Below are 20,352 nucleotides of genomic sequence, written 5' to 3'. Positions count from 1 at the left end.
TTCGGCCCCTGAACCATATTTAAGTGTATTAATCAATTCCCTGCATTTCACTACTGTATTTTATTTCTTACACTGCTTTTTAGTGTTTTAATGAATGTTTGTAATGTTCCAATGAATATTCTGAATTGTTTTTAAATCTCATTTTATTTTGCCTTATGTTTTGATGCTTTTAATGGTTTTAAGTAAAGCGCTTTGAATTACCTTGTTGAAATGTGCTGTACAAATAAACATGCCTTGTCTTGCACTATTAGAGGTAGTAGCAGCAGAAGTTGCATAAACAGCAGTATAATATTCATTGTTTTGCCTTAAAAGCATCTTAAAATGTAAATCCTTCTACATATGTTTTTACTTATTCATATTTTGTCTGTATTGATTCATGTGCTCATTTATTCCAGAATGTGTTATGTATTTAATGTTAAACAGTGTGGGTCTCCATCGTTTGGGAATAAATGATGATTAAGCAGCTAAACACGTACACCTGCAAAAGCACTTGTTCATAAAATCTCTGAGTGATGATTGGTGCATTGAGCCTTCATAGGTTGAGGAAGCAACTCAACATTCAGAAAAAAGAAAATTTAAAAAAAACGTGAATGACCTGTCCTGGCCCTTTAATATTAGCCAAAACACCACCTCGCCCATTATGCAGACGATCACGTTGTAGTGGTGGCACCGAATAGCTGTTGTAGCAGAGCAGCCTGGCAACACAATTAAAACCGCAGCAGTACCAATGACAAAGAACAAACAGTCAGGCATGTGAGGCCCCAAATTACGGACATCCCCTGAACGCGTCACCCTGAGCTGCAAACACGTCAGATTACCTCAGAGAGAACCGTGACGACAATGACATAGCAGTAATTTGACACACAGGTAGAGCCACGCGGATTGAAAAAAAGGATTAGCAGGCGATGCCAACGGCATTCACGCTCGACCTGTACCGATTCTTAAAGCTCAGAGTCAAGAGGGTCGCGGACGCTGAATCCACCTGGTGAACCAATTCATTCTTCTTCAAGCGAAAAGTGCGTCTCCAACGCTGGACCTGAATGGCTAAACTAGCAGGAAATGCCGGTGTGTCGGTGATAGGGGACAAGTCGCTGGAGTTCTACCGGGATCCGGTGAGTTTCTGCCAGAAGAGGATCGAGAAACACCGGAGCAGAGTGTTTCAGTGCCGCGTGCTGAATAGACCGACCGCCTTCGTCTGCTCCGTGCAGGGGATGAGAGAGCTGCTGTGCGGTATGTTGTCTGTGCACGGTCGTGTGTTTATACACACACATATATCTATGTGTGTGTGTGTGTGTGTGTGCGTGCGTGCGTGGACGCAACAGGTGAGCGCCCGTACAGCTGCATGTTTTATCCCCAATGACTAATATAAACACCAGTATTATTTCAATGTTGACTGATATATTTTATCGTCTGTCTGCTTCGGTAATCAGTGGTCATTTTTGTTAGATGCGGCACTTTGCTGGTATGCACATGTATTCTTATTCTTACAGGGGAATCAGCGTTTATAGTGAGCTCACAGTGACCGTGTCTCCTCAGAGTCGGCTCTCAGGCAAAGGGACAAAAGGAAACTTCCCTTTATTTGGAGTAAAACCCGCCCCAGGGATGAGTCTGATCATGGGAGACACTCGTGATGTTACATGAGAAGTGGGAGAGAGGGTGTAGTCTGCTACCCTTCAATGTGAACGATAATAACGTTATGATGTAATAATTACTCTCCTAATTGTAATGTCAAGTTATACATAGTAAAAGAAGCTACAGGAGAACTATTCAAATGAGATTGAAGTGTATCAAATATAGTTCAACAAAGTTACTATGAACTCACCTTAAAGTGCAACGCATCTTATTCTAAGTCACAGGACTATTGTGAAGTTTTTAATTTGACACAGCTTTTAAAGGACGTTTATTTGACATTTTTAGATATTGGTGGCAGTACTATATACTGATAAACCAAATAATTAGTTTTTAATACCTGTGCCATAGTCTGAGCAATATAAAATACTAATGTGCATTCCAAACTCCTCAGTGCAGTATTCCATTTCATTTTCTAACAACAATGAACAAGAACACCTCCTCATGTTAGAATCTGAACGTATAAGTGAAAATGACAAATATATAAAAGCACACTGTGATGAGGTGTTGACATGTTAGTCCCCCCCCCCCCCCCCCTTTCATGCATAATTGAATTCTGGTGTTTTATTATGTTAAAACTGGATACTGTATCTCCCTCCATAGTGTGTCGGTTTGTTTTGTGTAGTACATATATATGTGTTTGTAATAAAGTTGATGTTGTGTGTTTCAGACAAGTCCAACGTGTTTCTGAAGGATCCAACTGACTTGATGACCAACATGTATGGAGACACCATGGTCACCACCAACGGTAAACACATGCACACACAGAGCTTTGAATGTAGCAGATATGTACGTCATACACAAAGTGTTACTAAGGCAAGAAACAAAGCAACAACATAATTCTTTCCAAGACGCATGGCGCTGATGATGCTCAAATTCACCGAGCAGTAAACATGAGTAACTTGTATGTGTGTGTTTTAGGGGAGGAGGCGTGTCTTCTCCGTCTGTCTCTCACCAGCCTGTTCACAGGAAGTTGCTTGAAGGAATCGAATGATTACATCACCAGGTAGGGGAAGGAATGTAAATCGTGTGATATTTGTGTTGCTTTGTATTTTATGAGCTGGAGAACCACAGCGTTCTTCAGACTTTGAGTTGAGCTGACATGTTTACTCTAGTTGTGTAATTAGACATTCTTTTTTAGCCGAGCCTCTTGTGCAATGGATAGAAACAGTGGCAACGGCATTCGTGACGCGGCCTGAAAAGTCCGTATTGCTGCAACAATGTGTCGATCCAAGTCAAAGGCTTCTTGAGCAAGAACTGACCGCCTCTCTGTTCTATGGAGCGAAACATCCCCAAAATCATTACACAGTGTGTAATATAATATTTCAAATGCTGCAATAACAAGTGAATGTAGCCTTATGTTATTGTCACAATGAACCGAATGTATCAGAATGCACTGCTAGTGACTTCATCCTGTCTGCGTGTGACTGTCTTGTGTTTCTTTCACTCAACAGTGTATGTGAGCGCTGTCTGAAGGACCTCTCTCTCAGGTAACACGTCACACAAACCTCCAGCACTCAAAGCATGTGTACATTTATTATTACCTCTGCCAAGAGGATCACGCCAGCAGTTGCGAGTGTGCGCTCGGCCGTTTTAATCAATTAAAGTATTCATTTAAAAAAAACGAAACTAAAATACAAAAGACTTATAGATAAGCAATAACACCAGCGACATGCAAAACGGGGCTAGAGAGGAGGATAGGACATGTTTCCCTGTGTGTACACAGCAGCCACACAACAGTTCTCTGCATAGTTGTCAACTTGTTTGTGTTTGCGGATGTTTCAACGTCCCCTGTTCTCATTAACGCACATACAGCTTCATGATGTGTGGTAGATATGTATTTATTTTATTTATTTGACATGTGATCTGTGTGTGTGTGTGTGTGTGTGTGTGTGTGTGTGTGTGTGTGTGTGTGTGTGTGTGTGTGTGTGTGTGTGTGTGTGTGTGGCGTAGTGGCCAGCCACAGTGTGTGTATTCTGCCTTTAAGCGTTTGGGGACAGAGTTGGTGTTGGGCCTTTTTATGAATGTACGAGCAGAAGAGCAACCTGAACTTTTCCAGGAAATCATGCAGCTCTGCACCCAGCACTGGCATGGTAGGGGCACACACATATGCTGGTTACACACACACACACACACGCACACACACACACACACGCCCACACAAATGCACAAAAACCAACAGTCCTTCTTGCCCCTGACCCCTTTAAGGCCCCCCCTTCTTTCTTTCTGCAACTATCAGTTCATATACACTGCTCCAAAATTGACTTTCATTTAACTGCAGCACTGGTATTGTTACAAAATTGTATGTTTTCCAGATATATTTAATACGTCAGCTCTGTTGTTTTGCAATACAGTATTGCAAACATCTTCCACTTCCCCTTTTAATTCAGCTCAGTAAATATGATACATTGTGTGTGTTTTCGCCCTTCTTTGTGTCTTTCCTGACCAACTCCTCTCATGCCCCGGCAGGTCTGATCTCCGCTCCGGTCAATGTGAAAGTTCCTCTGTGGTCGTCGGGTTTCTCCACCGCTATGGAAGCCAGAGACAGACTGATGGAAATCATCAAAGACAAACTGGAGAATGACACACAGGGGTGAGACTGCATTTGTCTTTGTACCTCTTTTTCTCTGTCTGATACACAGAAACGCAGGAACACACACGCACACACACACACACACACACACACACACACACACACACACACACACACACACACACACACAGTTCCTAGTAGAGACGGAAGTAACCACCCCACTGCTTCTCTATTTCCCTTCTCAGTGTCTTTCTCTTTCTTTTATATCTTTATCTTGTACACACACACACACACACACACACACACAGCAGTATTCATTTTACAATCATTCTCAAAAACAGAGCTTCTGCCTCTTGTTTATGTCTGCTGAAGACTTGCCAGTACTTGTGTTTCTCTTAGATTGTTTACCAAAAATGTGTTAAACTTGATTTGGTTCAGTAAATTTCTGGAAGTTCTCCAAAATAAAATACCGTCTTTCCTGCCGGCCTGTTGCCTGCCCGCATGGCTCTCCGCCTGAGCTTTGGACTCCATTCCACCGTTCTGTCTGATCCCTGCCTCGATAAGTCTGCATTCTTTGTTTGCCTGGCTAGTTTCCCGACTTCTGTCTCCTTTTTGTTTTTGGCATCGAATAATGATGAACTTTGATCTTAATCTGTTATCTGCTTGGTCTTTACTCAGTCATTACAGATACATTAAAACATACCTTAATGACTGATCTTTCGCAACCTTTTGCTTCTCTCAACTCCTATTGGTTCAGGTCATATGTTTTGTTATGCCTTTTGAAATACAGCAACACCACCCCCTGAATATTGTGGTGGCGTTTGCTCTTTGCATTGACATTCTTACGTGTAAAGCTGTCTCCCTCTCTGCCATAAATCACAGGCTAGCAGAGGCTGTTGATCTCTGATTAACAATGCGTTTTTATTACTGATGATGTTGTGGATGTGGAATCTTAATCTCAACGTTTCTCTCTCCTCTCCGCGGCTCTAGTTTTGTCGGCACCCTCGGTTCTTTGCCGCTGCCCGACTCCAGCTCTGCCTCCCAGCATCTCCTGCTGTTCATCTCAGCTCTGATCCCCAAAGCGCTGGCGTCGCTGCTCACCTCCTTCACACTGGCGCTCAGTGGAAACCGACAGGTATACGAACACAGATGTAACACTGTGTGTGTCGATGAGACAAAACAGCAAAATACACATCTTCAGTATGCATGAATAAAAATGAGGCCTCTGAACAAACTATGACCATGGGCCATAACCTTTGTCTTGCCCAGTTGTTTCTGCTTTTAAATATGATTTATCTTTCCCCGTGTTCACGAGAAGGCCCGTCGGCGAGCGTTGGAAGACCCTGATTACCTGCACACGGTGCTGCTGGAGGTTCAGAGACTTTGGCCTCCTTTCATTGGTGGACGCAGAATAGCTGATCAGGTAGGACTGGGTTGCATCCTATTCATTAATAAGTACCGAATGAGTGTTGAGTATTTCTTATCTTGTGTTGTAAATGGGAGATTTAGTGTCCCCTTTGGGACCTTCTCGTCTCTAAAGTCATTATGAATCACAGATTTGTTCATGGGGACTGATTTTCAGATCCAAATGAAATGGAAACTCCTTTTCCTGCCGTTATCTTTAGATCACAAGTTAACAACTTGTGATCTCGAGATAGCGGAATTTAAAAAAGTACATTACTGGTGTATATGTGTGTGTGTGTGTATATATATATATATATATATATATATATATATATATATATATATATATATATATATATATATATATATATATATATATATATATAGTTGCCTTAAACATCTTAACAATTAGTGCAACAGTCGAAGTAGCTTCAAATCCCTGCATTGTCAACATTATCAGCAATATAGAGAGCAACAATAAGAGCAAACATAAGTATAACCCATTGAATATAGCATTTTAGCATTTTACAACTTACAGTGAGAAATATGAAGAACAAATCCTATCTTTCAAAAACCTTTTCATTTAACAAGCCTGCCGTTTTAAATTGAGAGTTTCAAGGTTTTACCATTGCAGGGTAACTCAGCTCCCTCCTCAGTAAACCCTGTGCTGATATACGCTGTTGTGTGGAATGTCTTCCATGTTTGTACACTTTGAAGGATACATGAAAGTCATTGTTGTAGCTTCTTATAGGTTCATTTTCCTGCCGCCTAGGGTTCGGTTTTCTGTGTTGCACTCCTCTCCTCTAGATGGCGACACATTGCTACAGTTGGAAGTCTCCTCTGCTGTCACTTGTCCTCTCTCTTGTGTTTACTGAACAGTACGAAGAGATACAGGGGCTGGACAAGAAGCACAAGCAGCTTGCAGTATATTACATTGGCCCTGCACTAAAAAACAGTTTGTTCAATCTGGTGATGTTCAATTGTTTTGCCTTTGAGCTCCAGTCGGTGGGTCTCTTTCTCTTTGTTTTTGAGACTTCTCCTCTTGCAGCACTAAAGGTGACACAGAAACAGTAAACAAAAGTCAGCAACACATGCGAGTGTCTGCTTGCATTGAGGTCTGACTATCGGTGTTTGAGCAGCATGGCACCGTGATAATGTCGTTAGAACAATTACACAGGCATGCAACTGGAATTCATTGAGCTGGTGTTTACTGCAGGCCTGTTTTATGAGGCGTTTCTATTATTTCGTACATCATTTGTTCATTCTAAATTGTTCCATGCAGCCACTTGCTTCGTAAACTGGTGACTTGTTTTCTATCCATTGTTGTGTACACCTGTGTGCTGGACATATAACCGTGTTATATCCCGGTGGCCTATACTGTGTATGTTACAACATCCATCTTCATTCATTAAAAGCGAGTGCTCTCAGGTTTGATCTCAGCCAATAGAATCCCAAATTTACTCCTGTCTCTTGATTGGCCGGCTGCTTACTCCCGAGGGCTGCCTCCACCCTCCTTCCGCATCGGCTGCGTTTATCATCATGACCTCATCAAACTGCCTTGTGCAACAGCTCAATCGGAGGCATTGATCCATCTCTGCTATTGATTGGCTCCGCTTTCCCGGAAGGAAATGAGTGTGTGTTAGTGGGGGGGGGGGGGGGGGGATTGATGTGTGCTGGTGGCACTGTGAGGCCGAGCAGAAAGTCATTTGTCACTTCTGGGAAACGCATCAGTACTCCTTGATTCCCAACGGCCCCGGTGGGATGCGGGGTCATGACGCGTGGGCGTTCTGGAGAACTTAAGAGAAGAAAGAACTCAAAAGAATAATGTGTTTTTTGCAAGAAGGATCAGTTAGTATTGAGGGAGGAAAGAATACTAGAATATCTATGCTGACTCAAATTGACTAGATTATTTGTGTTGAAAAGTCTTTTGATGACTACTTGCAAGTTAGGTAGTAACATATTGCCACTGTAAAAGTGCTGATATGGCATCCTGACTGGAACCACATCAAAATGAATATGTTTCACTCTGAAGTCTTGTGTATTATACTTTTTCAGTTGAAATTTTGAATTCAATGTAGCGATGTTTGGCACATTTCCATGCAATCCTAGCCTATGCTTTCATGGATTTCTTTTTAATATTGAATAATTAACAAGGAACAGAAACAGTTACCCCCTAACCCCAGGCAAATAATGTGCCAACTTCAAACACAGTGCTAATACACAGAAAAGCAGGAGACAAGTGCTGGATCCAGAGTGCAGAGAGTTGATGAGATGTTTGTGTGTGCAGCTGGGTGTGTAAGAGAGAGAGAGATTATTAGTATTCACAATCGGGTGGAAAAAGTAGATGCTCCATCCAGGTGGAACTAAGATATGCAATCGTTTTCAGGGTTAGTGTGTGTGTGTGCGTGTGCATGTGTGTGCGAGCGAGAAATGAACTGCAATGGCAGAGGTGTCTCTCAGTGAGAACTGTGAGAAAGAAGGAGAATTGTAAAAGATTTTCCACTCCAGCAGTGAAAGAAAAATGAGAACGGGGGAGAGGAAACCGGAAACGGTGATCCTGTTCTGCGGTAGTCCATTAGTGCAGCTACTAATGGATGTAGTGAATAGGTGAATTAAAAGGGCAACAACTGGGTCTTTGGGTAAGTGGTCTTTTTGCCCCAAGGTCACCGGGGCTTAGTGAAAAATCAACTTGTTTAAAATGGAACTGCAATTCCCAATTCGAGCCAAACATCAGTGTTGAAGAAGTTTCCCATTCATTTTGGTTCAAATGGGTATTGACAGCATGTTCCTAAAGTTGCATCATTGCAGTGTTCCCAGCTCACATTTTGTTCTGGTCATACGTCACTACTTTCAAAATCCACAATTTCTGAAATACATGGGCGTTGTAGACGTGAAACAGGATTCACTCGGTGACGATGTGATTTCTCCCTCTTGTGTATGTGTAGGACTCCACGCTCGCAGGGTTTTCCATCCCAAAGGATTACGCCGTGATCTATATCAGCCATTCTGTCCACCGCGACCCCGAGGTTTTCCAGGAGCCAGACAACTTCCTGCCAGAGCGATGGAGCGGAAGGTAAGGATCTTAGATTTGTCCTGAAGTCTTTGTTTATTAAGCGTCGACCTCGTTGCGGAAACAGACTTATTAAAGAAGCAATGTGTAGGATTTAGTGTGGTCTTTTGGCAGAAATGTATGAATATAATTTTCATTATTATGTTTTCATTCGTGTATAACCACCTCAAAATAGGAATCGTTAGCTTCCAATGAGCCCTTCATATCTACATAAGGGGCGGGTCCTCTTCCACAGAGCCCGCCATGTTTCTACAGTAGCCCTGAATGGACAAACCAAACACTGGTTCTAGAGAGGTGCCTTTCACGTTTGTGGCAGCTTGAATTTTGTGCCGCGAATTGCACCCGATAGCGTAGGTTATCCTGCACGCGTAGAATAGAAGTTCTGGGGGAATCGGAGGAGTATTCAGTGTGTTGCAATCTGCCACCTCGTACACAAACGTCCACTCGTACTCGAGGATAAACTGTTTAGATGTTGGTGGACACAGATCAAGGTTACTGTGAACGTACGGCTGTCCCATTCTCGTGAAAGCAATATCTTCAGGCACACCTGGAGGGAATTCAATTACATCTGGCACAAACATCAAATTGGACTCAAGGAGGAAGGGATTCATTATGTGCTGTATATTGTCTTTCTGTGGGTATTGTAACGCCATATAATGCAAAGCAAATCAGCTCTTTTTCAAACGACAGTCTAAAATGATCATGAAGTTGAAACATTGCAGGACAGGATTGGAATCAGTTGCTATAAAGGGGGTTTCCAGTTTTCTGGTCGTTCATGGAGTCACAGCAAGTAAAAGAACTGCAGCGATCTCAACTTATCTCAAGTTTCTGTCCTTCAGAAAGAGCAATTGCTTCTGTCTAGTGCTGCCACTTTCCTTAGACAACCAACTATCACAAGAGGAGCAAAACATGTCAGAGAAGAGGCAGAGAGACCAACTACTGCACAAAATAGACCCGAATAACTTTCAAGCAATTATGATGTTTGAGTAAGCGGTATAAGTTCTTCTCAAAACGTGAAAAAAGCGGCAGAATGAAAGCCATTCGTGAAACAAGTTATAATAACCAATAAGATCCGATGAAATAGCTTTTCAAGGCAATAAATACTTTTGAGTATCTTACTGTTCAAGGGAACCTGTGACATTTTTGTGTCCATATTACATTACATTACAGTCATTTAGCAGACATTTATCAGATTCTATCACATTTCTGCACCGTAGGCACAGCTACGGGAGCAATTTTTGGGGTTCAGTGTCTTGCTCAAGGACACATCTACATGTAACTAGCGGAGCCAGAGAACCGCCGATCCTCTGAGTGAAGGACGGCCCTGCTCTCCACTTAGCCACAGTCGCCCACTTATATTATATAGTGTGTGTGTATATATATATATATATATACATACATACATACACACACACTATATAGCATATTATAAGTGGCTTATCCTGAAATGGTTGAAAAAAAGTCTTGTGTACACCTGCCACTCACAGTGTAGTGAACTGTGGTATCATACGGTCGCTGATGCACACACACACACACACACACACACACTGACCATTAGATGGAGTAAGAGGGAGGAAGCTGTCAGTGCATTGACACATTAAGGGTCGAGGAAATGCAGCAGGAAACGCCATTTTCAATAAGAACAGGATAACATTCAAAAAGAAAGTGAATCAAACTGAACAGAAGAGAAAACAAACGGATGATGGATTCATTTATATTGATGGGTGTATGAAAAAGTGGTAATGGGCAGATTTCTGGGACCAAAATCATGTCTTCTAGAAATAAATAAATGAAAATAACATTGATTTTGTCGTATAAATCCTTCCACACAAAGATAACTCGTAATATATTTTGTCTCGGGGTCTACACTGCATTTTGCTTTATTATTCTATGTTGTAAAATCACACTGGTTAGTGCCGCATATACATGCGTCTGAACTGTGGCCGTATACGGCCGCTCCTCTCAGCTCTCGGCTACCTGCTCTGGTAAAAATGTAACCTGATCTGCCTCCTTCACCAGTTCACTCTCACAGTCAACCGTTTTTCATTCATCCACTTCCTCCATTCACCTGTTTATTCTCATTCATGCTTGTTCATTCAGGCGACAGAGCAGAGGGGGGAGTGTGTGGGGGGGGAATCTATGAATGTAAGTATGTAGGGAGCTGCTGCCATGGAAACTAGTCATCTGACACCGTCTTTACCAATAGGGATTCCCTCTGTGTGTGGGTGTGTGTGTGTGTGTGTGTGTGTGTGTGTGTGTGTGTGCAGGGTGGGGGATGATGCCCCGTGGAGTGGGATGATATACAGAAAATGAGTCAGAGAAGATCCTATCTTGCTTTTTATTTGTCTGTGTGTGTGTCTCTTGGAACAGAAAGAGGGTGATTCCTCTAAAATGAAATGTCTTTGAGTGTCTTTGAATGAAATGTCTCCCCCCCCCCCCCCCCCCCATCCATTAAATATATCCACCGTCATAAAATCCCTTTTAGTGGAACTGACAGTTTAACTCAATGAAGACAAATAAAATACAGACACACATGTCTAATAGCAACAGTTAAAGCATGTTTTTTTTTTTATCCGCTCTGTTTTGCCACGATCATCGAGACATGACGAAGGATTTGTTTGTTTTTATAAACAAAATCTCGATGTCTCAGTATATTTTCTGTGGATGTGAGGATTTAGCCGTGCATACCAGTTTATCATTTTATTGTAATTTTATGTTTTCTACAACAGAAATTTCCACTGGGTGACCTAGTGGGTTTATTAACAGTAAGGGTATATTTATATATTTTCTTTTACCTCATTCAAAGTAATCTTTATGGCCACACCATTAATTCTCTAAAATAGTCTCTATTTTATGTGACTTTTCCTACAATGCCAAAAGGACAAAATGAGTTAAAACTAGATTCTTGTAACAATGTGATGATCTGAATATTAACACAATGTTTACTAAGTAATGGGTGCCATTTAAAATGGACTGAAGTGAACGTAAAAGCAACAGAACCCTTCATGAATGAATAGACAGGTAACTGCTGCCATGGTAACTGTCCACCTCATACCGGTTTTCACCAATGGGGATTCCCTGTGTGTGTGTGTGTGTGTGTGTGTGTGTGTGTGTGTGTGTGTGTGTGTGTGTGTGTGTGTGTGTGTGTGTGTGTGTGTGTGTGTGTGTGTGTGTGTGTGTGTGTGTGTGTGTGTGTGTGTGTGTGTGTGTGTGTGTGTGTGTGTGCATCCTGAGATGGAGTTGACGGATGAGTCAGAGGAGATTTTCCTTGAGACAATATGATAAAAAATCAAGCAAATGTAAAAAATATACCATCAAAACAATGTAAAATGTAGGGGCCTGAAATTTTGCCCATAAAATATTTACGATATCCCATAAAGACTAAAACCAACAAATACAAAAATTGTCCGTGTGGCCAAACCAGACACAGATCTGTAGCTCCTCCATCTTTGCTGTGCCGTAGATCTCTCTCGTCATTACAATGAACTGCCTCAGTACTGCAGTTTATTTTGAGTTGGTCCCACACACACACACACACACACACACCCTCTTGCTGCCAAAAAATGATCTCTAATGCACTGAATTCACCAGCTAAAAATGAGTCCCCAGCCTATTTATTCATGTTAGTGTTGTTCATTAAAAACCTAGGTTTTAGGAAAGTGTTAATCCTTTTCATGAAAATGAAACTACATACTGCATTTGTGACCCGATTGACTTGGTGCTGAGAGGTAATTATACGTGTAGGCGATTCAATACGTGTGTACTAGGTGTGTGTGTGTGTGTGTGTGTGTGTCTTAATTGCTGCTCAAACTAGTGCACTTCCCTCAGGATGTAACTGTATTTTTGTCTCTCTGCGTGTTGACTGTATTTACCCTTCTAATCCTCTATTTATCTTCCGGTCTGTTTCTCTTTCCTCCTACCTGTCTTTTTTTCTGCATCTCCATCCGTCAGTTTTCCTGGAGACTATTTTCCGGTCTGCCTTGATAGTTGCCTGGCTCCTTTCCTTGCCACCTGGTGTGTAATTTAATGGCTGCAGTCCTGCCCACCTACAATAACTACAGTTTAACCACATCATCTGCTTGCGTGTGTGTGTGTGTGTGTGTGTGTGTGTGTGTGTGTGTGTGTGTGTGTGCTTCTGTGCGATAATTGCGTATATTGTCCGCAGTGTGTCCCAGGACATACTGTATCGTCAGCTTGTGTGTTTGTGTGCTTTTCCATTTGGAAGCAAACGGTAGAGCTGGCAAGTTAACATCCTATCAGCCAGACGCCCACACAACGGCCCGTGGACGAATGAATCGGAAACGCGACCAAACACAGATACAAATCTGAGCTACCGCAGAGGGTTGTGTTGCTAGTTTTAGATAAGTCTGAGAACAGGCCGTTTACGTGTGTACTTAAATGCTGACATGCATCGGTTTTCATTTGAAGTGGAAATTATTAGCAAAGAATTTAGAATTTTCCCCATTTCAAGAAATGTGTATGAATACTGAGAAATACAAGTCCCTGAAGATAACTGAGCTTTGTTTGTTTTGGTCTGTGTATTAATGGACAAGTAGACGCAGGTATTACTCCGTTCATTCAAACTATAGTTTTGATAGTGGATTGGATGTTTTAGTCACACTTTATTTAGAGGGCCATTTCTATAGTTCACTAAAAGTTTGCGGGAAATAAGTAGTTGATTTGATACAGTACTTATTGTAGGAAACATTGCATTCTTAAACATGTTAGGGAGTTCAATTAGTTTGTTGAGTGATTTATACTTCCTACCAAAGTCCTTTTGAGTTTACATGGAAGCTTCAGTCGGAAGGAGCAGTGAAAGTTTGTCACATTGATCATAGAATTGTGGAAATATGTTGATCAGTGACTTATTTCTCATTAACATAACTTAAACGTTTTTTTTGCGCGTGCTATTTTTCATGAATGTAGCTAGATAGCTGACTGGCTGTGAAAGCACATGATGTCCTCTTTCTCAATCCCGCCTGTTAAGCTCTGATTGGTCGCCTGTTTTGCTGATTGGGTGCAAAAGTCGTCAACGGGCGCAACATCACATCTCGTTTTTTATGAAAGCTAACTGGATGAAGTATATGCCATCTCGGCCTCAGAGCTCAGTCATGGTATTTCTCTACACTTTAGAGGAGAAAAATTGAATTATACTGTACACCAGATTATACCTCTCTGATTTACTTCCCATCTATTGAGCATATTTGATATGGCCTTCTGCTGGACTGCTTGGTAAGACTTCCTCTCTCTCTTCCTGTCTCAGTGTTACTGCATTGTACACTACACGTCTTGCTGTTTCAGGATGGGCCTAAAAGTACCATTAGACAGATGCTGCAGAGAACACTAATATTCTCCCTTCTCTCTCTGTCTCTAACTCTCACACACACACACACACACACACACACAAAGCCTCTCACACACACTGGACCCAGACTATACACACCACTAATGCTTCCTGTTTGCCTTTAATCAGAGCTCAGGTTTCAGGAAGACAGGATGCATTAGTGGTGAGATGGGGAGAAACGTCCTGCATTAGCAGTCTGTTGACAAACCTGACGGCCAGTACCGCTATATTTTTTTAGTACATTTTTAGAGGAGGAATTGGAATGTTACAGCAGGTATGGCAAAGAGAGTCAGGCCGACAACATGTGTGTCGAGATGTTTCAATGATTCAGGCCCGCCTTGTGTTATCGCCCACCTCAATCATCTGGAACAAGCTAGATGCATTTTCAGTTCAGAATTTGTGACCACTAGTAGCACTACGGAGCCAAACAAACAGGAATCGTCCTGTTTGTTTTGTATCATGCACGCTACACATTACCGCCACCAGTTTTAATGCCATTCTGCTGATCGACTGTGGAGGGTCACGCATCAAAGGAGCGTTGCAATGTGCAGTGAAAGAAGACCGCAAGCCAGCAAACATGGATGTCTTTAAGATGTTCAAAAAAAATTGCATTTGCAAATGTTTTATTACGAAGGCATTGCATTCAACATGGTCGACGACTTCAACCGTTTTCTTTGGAGACACTGCATGTTGTCTTGTTTTGACAGAATTGGATCCGTTCATACCACGTTCACCATCGTAGTTTAGCGTGTTAGCATGCTAACGTTTTACTTGCAGAGCAGTCCGTGTAACAGTTATTGAGAGATGTCAATCAGGAACGTGGTGGACAGACCGACACTGTCGATAGCAATGACGCTTGCACGGCTAAAAAACATTGATGGCAATGATAGAAGTCTCCAAAAATCTGTGTAAAATGCAAGTAAATCCATAAATATATGAACAGACGCATAGACCCAGACAGTATCTCACTATGTTCCAGATTACAAGTGAAACACAAGCAATGCATTGCTGTGTGTATTTCTAAATGAACACGGTTCACTGATATGATCGGTGACCTCTGGCCACCATTCAGGCCGTCTCATTGGTTGAGAGACATGACATGTTTCCATCATGTCGTCGCCATCGGATCATCCTCTGATGTCACATCTGATGATCATCCCGTGGCTAGCGGCGCATTCTATGACAGTTTTGTTTTATATACACGCAACAGAGGCATGAAGTGGTCATTATTCTGCCGAGGGACTGTACTGCACAGCCCTCTGTGTTAACATGTAACTGTATTCTTGTATGTGCAGGAATGCAGGCCAGGAGCACTTCCTGTGTTCCTTCGGCAACGGGCCCAGAAGCTGCATTGGAACTAAACTTAACGACGTCTTCCTGAAGGTGACTCCATGATTTCTTTGCTCATCACTCTTCCATCTACAAACACATGAATACATGTCCACTCCTCAGCGCCATGGTCTTTGGAATTGTCTTCTTATGGCGATAAGGAGGTCAAAGATTTATGGAAGGTTGCGTGTAATGGAAAAAAAACTGACACAAAGAAGAATTAAAAATCCTGAGCTGTTGAGTATTTCAGTGAAAAAGGCCTGTGCCCCAAAAAGCATTTCCCCATAGACCACCATGTTAAGACACGTCTGCTGTTCGAGGTGTCAACCGTTTCACAAACGAGCTCAATTATGACTCTTTCTGTTGTGAATTTTATATTTTATATTGTGGTTGTATGTGTGTAAAACCTTCCATGAGCTGAGAAAAAAAAGCCATGTAAAAAACTGTGATGCAACCACTACAGATAAATAGATGGATAGATAAACATACATACATACAAACATAGGCGCAAATATTTCACAGAAATTGTAACAGTATGATGCAGCTTTGTTCTCTGTTAGAGCTGAAAGTCTCTCCTCAAAAGGACAGCTGAAAGTGAGACTGCTTACTGTAGCTGTGCACCTGAAAACTGCAAATAGTGTGATTACAGGGTGCAAATATTGATATGGAAGGTAATATACACTGTATGTATTGTCTTTTGAATTATGCGTGAATGTGTTCTCTAATGGGAGAAATATGTGCAACCAAGATGGAAGTGAAATGTGGGAATCTTCCGGTAAAACACATTTGTTATTTGTAGGTCTGCTACCAGACAACTACTGTACTGTAACTGTCTAACTGACATAATATGGCATATAAACAAAGGACAAAGAGACAGAAAGAGAGCTGAAGCATGAGCACTCCTCATGGGAATGATGAAATGCTTAGCTGTGTGTGTGTGTGTGTGTGTGAGTGTGTGTGTGTGTGTGTGTGTGTGTGTTAGTGATAACAGACGGAGAGCACAGGTACAGACTGTCCTGTTCAAACCACCTGCCAGTCCCCACAGCAGCCCTCACCATAGCCACCATTGCCTATACTCAGGAGACACACACACACACACAGCCGATGGAAAGAACAAGACATGTTACAGGTGTGAAGACAGGAAGGGCAGAGATTTATTTCCCATGTGGGGATGTTCCCTCTGGAATCAGCGGCCTCTCTGTGTATGTGTTCTGAGCCTCGGAGGGTGACGGCAACCTGAAAACAACCACAGCGAGCTGGTGGATTCCCACGGTTTTAATTGGAAACGTGCAAAAGTAAATGGAAGGATTCCCTCTTCTTTTCAGTTATCACAGACGAACCTTTGTGTCGGTTCAAAACGTATGATAAAAGCATTGAATATTTCATGATTTTGTTACAATCAATGAAGTGACACTTCCCAAATCCCGACCGTACTCAGTAGCTGTTGTAAGCTTATACTGTGTACTTCCATAGCATTGATACATTGACAATGGGAGCATCTACCATCAAATAGTTTTGTAATTTGGGAATAATGGGTCCATGATTTGAAACAGTGGTAGACAAAGACAAGCTTCTAATTCCTGGCCTGTGGCTGGCAATTTAGACTTTTTATCAGCTGCAGCCAACTAGATAATTAAGCTAGCTCCATGATTTGGTTGAAAATGTTGTGTTTCCAGGTGACTCCTTTTGAAACGAGATACCCGTAAAAGGGTTTTAAATGTGTTACGTGACCTAACGCTGGATGGCCAGGCTGTTACGCACTGATGCTAGTTGCGGTGTGTTTGTGGGAGGGAAGGAAGCAGACTCCACCAGTCAGCTAATGAGAGGCTTATCTCAGCAGTTCACGTCGGTTGAGTCACACTAATACTCTTAATGTACGTTAACCTACGCTGGTAGATTACACCTTGTTCAGATTTATTTTGCACCAATGAGGCACGTGTTGAACCTCATCTTGTCTGTCTGATTGGCTCTGAGCAAACTGACCACTTGCACATACCACTGCACGCACACACGCACATATAAGAGGGTGTGACCAGAGTAAAAAGTGGACCACAGGGATCTAGGTCAGAGATGTGAGTCATCGCCTCCCTGCTTCATCCTTCCCTCCTTCCTCCCACCCCCACCATCATCGTCCTTCCCCGATTCCCTCTTCTTCTTTCCTCCCTCACTCCATCCCCGTTTATTCATCCGGCCCCCCCCCCCCCCCCCTATCAGGGAGATCTTCATTCACACAGTGGAGGGAGGCAACTGGCTGTTACTGGTGAATGCGATTGGTCTGCTCGGTGGCCGGGTTGCCACCAATGGGGAATGCTGCCAGCCATGGAGCTCTGAGTGCACTTAGTAGGGCTGGGCGATAAATCGATTTAATCGATTAATTCGAATGTGTGCTTTAAGGCGATGTGTTTTATTGAAAATCGAGAAAATCGCCCCCACCCCTTTTTCCCGTAGTAGAGTGCGCGCGCATTGTTTACAAACTAAAACAATGGCGGCCAGCAGCTTCACTGCTGCCGCCGCCACCTCACAAAAACAACCCAGCATTTTGGAGACATTCACCAACTGTACTCCGCATGAGAAGAAGAGTGCCCGGTGGAAAGCCATCACGGATGCAGTCGCGATGTATATCGCAAAAGATATGGTGCCCATATACACCGTGGAAAAGCCGGGGTTTATTCACCGTCTCAAAGCTTTGGACCCCAGGTACGTGCTACCAAGCCGTAAACATTTTTCTGACGTTGCCTTGCCTCGGCTGTACAATAGTACACGCCAAAGGATCTCTGCGGAGCTGGAGGGGATGTCATTCTACTCCGCAACAACTGACCTGTGGTCCAGCAGGTTGACCCAGACACCGATCCACTTGACTGGTGGAAGCGTCACCAACTTAACTTTCCAAGGCTAAGTACTTTAGCAAAGAAATACCTCTCTGTGCCAGCTACAAGTGCCCCCTCTGAGAGGCTTTTCAGTGTGTGGGGGGGGGCATTGTTACATGCCACCGTGCATGCCTGAAGCCAGAGGTAGTAGACAGGCTTGTCTTCCTGGCAAAAAATATTTAGAAAAAACATGCACTACTGTTTAATACTGTTGGTTATGTTGTGAATGCACTTGATTTTGTTTACATGCACTTATTTACTGTGCAAAATATGTTATGTTGATGTTAGATCAGATGTTGCACTTTTGAAAATGTGAATGTTAAAGGGTCATATACATTTTATTTCATGCTGTGTTTGTATCAGTGTATTCAGTTAGAAAAGCTTACTGTAAAAAGTTACATTTGCACAGTTGTTTACAATGGAAGGCTACTATTTAATGCCATTTAATGTTATGTTTAATTTAATTTTATATTTAAATGATTCAGGCAAACAAAAGAGTGACCAAATACTTTTTGTATACTACAGGCACCTTTCTACAATGTTCAGGTTTTGTTTGCACTTTATTTTTATCAACCTACTTGGGAAAATCATCACAAAATAAAAGAAAAAATTGTTTTCAACAGCTTCTGTCATCTGCAAAAAATTTTGGGGGAAAAAAATCGATTTAAATCGTGAATCGGATTTTTTGTAAAAAAATCGGAGATTTTTTTTTTAGGCCATATCGCCCAGCCCTAGCACTTAGTATGTAGAATAACACAGAATCAGGGTTTTCCCTCTTCGTCCAACTTTTACACAAAGTAGACTGTAATGTTAGTCGGTGAAATTTGAAAATTGTACACTCTTTGTTAGATGATCAACTTAGCAGAGATATCAAGAAGGTGTTCGGGTCCCGATGACCTCATGTTCTGTTTCAACTTGGCTGCGGAAAGGTGTTGCGTTGCATTACTTTGGAATCTGAAAATCAACATACAAATAAACAGAACAAGTGTTGTGGAGGCTGTAGCTTAACAAGTTGGAGTTTTTTTTTTCACGCGTTGGCGGAGGCTCTCGAGTGCCTCCTGGTTCAACGTTTTGTCTTTGCAATGCTATCAAATGAGGACATTTTCACTGCCTTTTGCCACACTGCTTTTCACTCTAAATATCATCAGGCAGAAAGTATGTTTTTTTAGTTTTTTATTTGTATACAGAAAACTCTTTCTTTTCTTGTTTTGCCCCCAGGAAGCGTGCATGTACCTGTTAAAGAACTACGACTGGTGTTTGGACCCTCCATCGCAGGACCTTGAGTACAAATGGCTGCCTGTGTCTCGGCCGGCCAACCCCCCCACCATCGCCTTCACCCGGTAGCGACACCAGCTAGGGATGCACAGTATGTTTAGTGATGTAGCTGCTGATAAGTTGGGGGGGGGGGGCAAATAAATACATATAAGCACTAAAAACTAGCTGGAGGCAGAATATGCCTCTCTAGAATGTACAGAACAACCTGGAAAATATGTGAACACACCCAGAGGGAAGCCAGCTAACTGTGAGGCTCCCCCCCCCCCCCCCGCTGCTTATGATAGAGTAATCGTCCTGGGGAAAGCCGAGGACTGTGCTGGTTTCACCCTGTGTTCCTCTGTCAGATATTCGGCAGCTTTGCTTGAGGAATCTGCAACAAAACACAAACTAAATGACTCATACTCATTCTCCTATTGCTGATTCTGACACTGCTAGACAGCATTTTTTTTGGTCTGTTTTTTTTTTTTTTTTAATGAGTCATTTATGAAAAACATTCACCAGATCCGGAACATGGAACTCGTTTCCCAACTGAATCTGTCTCATACATCAGATATTGCTTATAGGTTGAATAGAGATACACCTTCCCTTTTCCCGTGGTGGAGTTTACTGTGAACAGAAATTGAAATTTCCTCCAAAACTGCAGCCCTTGTTTGGTAGAAATTGCATCCCCCCCCCACGCCGCAGTATCAATATTTAAACCACATAAATCCAAGGGAACACACACACACGTGCACACACGTACGCAGAGGTGAGCCTTCAGATTCAATACCTAACTGCAAACCTGTCTCCCCTCCCCCTTCCACCACCTAGCAACCGCCACTGCTTAGCAACAGTTCGTCATACCGACACTGACTTTAGTATGCAAGTCTCACACACACACACACACACACACACACACACA

At 42.4% G+C, this 20,352-nt stretch overlaps 1 protein-coding gene across 1 annotated transcript; it reads left to right on the top strand.

Moving 5' to 3' along the window:
• The first annotated feature begins 918 nt into the window (after window positions 1-918).
• Window positions 919-19,643, top strand: LOC306792451 (uncharacterized protein). Its single transcript, XM_079289576.1, has 11 exons — window positions 919-1,230; window positions 2,300-2,377; window positions 2,551-2,635; window positions 3,084-3,119; window positions 3,583-3,722; window positions 4,099-4,222; window positions 5,153-5,297; window positions 5,481-5,585; window positions 8,512-8,639; window positions 15,276-15,363; window positions 19,395-19,643. The coding sequence occupies exons 1-11, from the start codon at window positions 1,041-1,043 to the stop codon at window positions 19,518-19,520; spliced, it is 1,245 nt and encodes a 414-aa protein (XP_079145702.1). The 5' UTR covers window positions 919-1,040; the 3' UTR covers window positions 19,521-19,643.
• Window positions 19,644-20,352: the final 709 nt, after the last annotated feature.

The sequence above is a fragment of the Melanostigma gelatinosum genome (genome assembly GCF_949748355.1).
Source record: "Melanostigma gelatinosum genome assembly, chromosome: 18".
In the NCBI taxonomy this organism is placed as follows: Eukaryota; Metazoa; Chordata; class Actinopteri; order Perciformes; family Zoarcidae; genus Melanostigma; species Melanostigma gelatinosum.
Note: the sequence above shows the minus strand (reverse complement) of the source record. Positions and strands in the feature narration are given on the sequence as shown.

Excerpts from the sequence above, each read along its gene's own strand:
- LOC306792451 (XM_079289576.1), top strand. The coding sequence starts at position 1,041 with ATGGCTAAACTAGCAGGAAATGCCGGTGTGTCGGTGATAGGGGACAAG. Across the intron at positions 2,636-3,083 it reads TCGAATGATTACATCACCAG|TGTATGTGAGCGCTGTCTGA; the intron begins GTAGGGGAAGGA and ends TTCACTCAACAG. Across the intron at positions 5,586-8,511 it reads GACGCAGAATAGCTGATCAG|GACTCCACGCTCGCAGGGTT; the intron begins GTAGGACTGGGT and ends GTGTATGTGTAG.